Source organism: Priapulus caudatus, unplaced genomic scaffold (genome assembly GCF_000485595.1).
Source record: "Priapulus caudatus unplaced genomic scaffold, Priapulus_caudatus-5.0.1 Scaffold1253, whole genome shotgun sequence".
NCBI classification, from domain to species: domain Eukaryota; kingdom Metazoa; phylum Priapulida; class Priapulimorpha; order Priapulimorphida; family Priapulidae; genus Priapulus; species Priapulus caudatus.
Window position 1 is genome coordinate 42,556 of NW_014578314.1, and position 3,393 is coordinate 45,948.

At 39.8% G+C, this 3,393-nt stretch overlaps 1 protein-coding gene across 1 annotated transcript in view; it reads right to left on the reverse strand.

Moving 5' to 3' along the window:
- Positions 1-3,393, reverse strand: part of LOC106815985 (1-acyl-sn-glycerol-3-phosphate acyltransferase gamma-like) — a gene marked incomplete in the record, with an annotated part of 24,359 nt that overhangs the window by 5,459 nt on the left and 15,507 nt on the right. Inside the window, 3 exon segments of the mRNA XM_014820520.1 lie at positions 571-743; positions 1,477-1,605; positions 1,923-2,057. Coding sequence (XP_014676006.1) covers positions 571-743; positions 1,477-1,605; positions 1,923-1,974 — 354 coding nt within the window.

Below are 3,393 nucleotides of genomic sequence, written 5' to 3' on the forward strand. Positions count from 1 at the left end.
ATCGAAATGGAAGACTAACATGGAGCATGCTATACTTATGCCACTGAAGACTAACATGGAGCATGCTATACTTATGCCACTGAAGACTAACATGGAGCATGCTATACTTATGCCACTGAAGACTAACACGGAGCATGCTATACTTATGCCACTGAAGACTAACATGGAGCATGCTATACTTATGCCACTGAAGACTAACATGGAGCATGCTATACTTATGCCACTGAAGACTAACATGGAGCATGCTATACTTATGCCACTGAAGACTACATCGAACATGCTATACTTATGCCACTGACGACTAACATGGAGCATGCTATACTTATGCCACTGAAGACTAACACGGAGCATGCTATACTTATGCCACTGAAGATTAATATGGAGCATGCTATACTTATGCCACTGAAGACTAATATCGAGCATGCTATACTTATGCCACTGAAGACTAACATGGAGCATGCTATACTTATGCCACTGAAGACTAACATCGAGCATGCTATACTTATGCCACTGAAGACTAACACGGAGCATGCTATACTTATGCCACTGAAGACTAAATAAGGCACGCACCCCTAGTGTGTTGCAGCGCCCACACAGCATCCAACCCATCAACCAGTCAATCTCATAGGAATGGTTCAGAATGACGATGCCATGTTCCGTGCCGTAGTATTTTGCATCAGCTTCATTGTCAACCACAAGTGTGATATCGGCATCAGCCCACCACTCTGCCAGGAACACTAGTTCTGTAATAGAAGGAGACTTTGCAGGTCCGCGTTCAAACGTGATGCGTGTTCGACTGTGTAACTCGCACACAACCTCAACTCGTGGAAAACAGCTCGATCGAACTAGTTACGAATAACCTACGGGTCGATGTGAAGTTATTTGGACTTCCAGTGCGTGCGACGAGTTATCATCGAACGTACAGTGACCCACAACTCACTGCTAGCATATGAGCAGTTAGGATTTTAGGGGTACAGTTACACCTATGCAGTGTTTCCCCTGGCCAAACAGGTCTGTGAGGTAGTAAACATTTTTTTTTTGTATTTGCGCGTTTCGAAGTCCTAGCAAAGCGAACACTGCAGGTGCTCGCCCAGCTAGGGGGGTCTGTGAAATTTTTCCCCATTTTGAAAAAATGGTGCAATTTGGCACATTCTAAACTATTTTGGTGCATTATAAGCACTGTTGTATGGAAGAACATTGATTTTCGTCAGCGAGGCAGTGTTTTGGACAAATTTCTGTGTGGCGGCAGAGAATTTGATCGCTCGTGTCAATGCAGGGAAATACTGCCTATTAGCAGACATTTCTCCGGAATAAACAGCTGTCAATAAAGGACTAATTTGGTATTCCCATGAGTGCCTGATCATATACAGACTTGACTGCGCAATAAAGGTCATATTTAGAATTCTTTTTCGTAGTAGTTTTTAGTATAGTACTCATTGCAAAACAATATAACATAAGTTCAACTCTTTTACTTACGTATCCAGTGTGAATAGCAGAGTTTTGAATTGATTATCCTATACCACTTCTTGGAAAATGGCCATACCAGACAGCAGCAACATAGCTGAAGGAGGTTCACTATTAATCCACTAATAATGAACACGTAACCTGCAAAAAAAGTGTATCACTGATAAAACAAGTACATAGTGCTAATACTTTTATTCAAGATACTATACGTGGCTTACTAAAGATACACATATGTAATATGTATAGTATAAGTACAACTACAAGTGGTATGCAATACATAACCAGCTCTGCCATGTTAACACTATACCCGCATTGAAATGATAAACAAATCTATCTATTGTTTCATTCTGGAAAACATCTAATTTAAGCATGTGAAATGTTTGATATGACTACAACACACTCTAATACACTATGTCAATCTTACTTTTTTATGCTCATATCAGATGCATTTTACCAACCTAAAAACAGTTGTGGAAGAAACCATGTCTTGAACTGAGCGATGAACCCCATGATAGTAGCTATATGGGCTGAGCAGACTCCAACCAACACTCGGCCACGGCACACGCAACTGACGCGAAACAATTTGCTGAAAACTAATCAAAACGATAGTTAGAATTTTCTCATCGAGTTATTAACTTGATTCACAGGGTCGATTATATAATCAATTTACTTCAGTCGTTAGTTGTTCAACTACACTTTACTAATACACTTCCAGTTATGTATAGGGATTTCATTGGAAGCCAGTGCGCACTGAATTCACGGATCGACTTGTATTTTGTACTTTGGATCGTATGTCACGCATTCACAGCATTTTGACCTGCAGCTAGGGGTGGCTTAACATGTCAGAGGCCCTTAGTACCTCATCTTATCTCTCTCCTGATACTTTTAATCACAGGCTTGGTACTTACAAAACCATAACATTTAGGCAAGCCCCTTTACAAAATATGAAATGCATTTTAACTATCGTTTCATCATCAAACAACAGTGCTAAGTTTACTGAACTATTTTAGATCAGTATTTTATACGTGTACATATTCATCAATAATTTCCATACAACATAAATAAAGAATTCTTGCACTATGGACTCCACACTCTAGCTATTTATAGGTGGTTATTATCTGTACACCTATTATCATATTGTCAATCAATCAGAGAAATGTACGCATAAGCAATATAAATGTTTCGACTGTCCCTAATGTTGTGTTTTGTAATCTAGTTTCTTACAAGCCTTAGTCTATCTCATGAGACTGCTTTAGGGTTTGATGCGAACATGTAGTATCACCCACAACCATAAATTTGATTAAGCTACTCAACAACAGGTAGTCACGAGCGTCACTGAGGCATCAATGCATAAAGCACCTGCTTCAGTCCAGCATTATACAATTCATCAAGTATCCTTAGTTAAGCTCGCTCAGGAACCGTCAGGAATGCCTCATGTATATAACAATCGTACAGCGATAATGCCAAATTACGAGGGTTTTCATGGAAACCGATTTACCGAATGACAACTCCTGTTTATGTGTTCGATTTTGCTTTTCTCTCAGAACACAAAGATAAACATGCAAGTGTCGCCATGCAAATGAAACACCTTAATATGATCACTGGCCATTTATATTTGTGCGCCACCTACTACTATATTATGTGGAGGTATACCGTACGTACTTATGTAGGGGGAGTATCAAACTGCACACTCTACTTGAGACCCTATGACTAGTGTATACATACTATAAGTTCACACTAGGCTATATTTGTTATGACGATATGACATCAACGTCACACGTGCAGCTAAAAGATCTTATACTGTATTACTATTATTATTATTATCATCATTAATGAATTTCCTGTGGACCGCTGCGATGGCTCAATGGTTGAGTGCTTGCCTCGTATGTGGAAGGTCGGGGGTTCAACTCCCGGCCGGGTCATACCAGA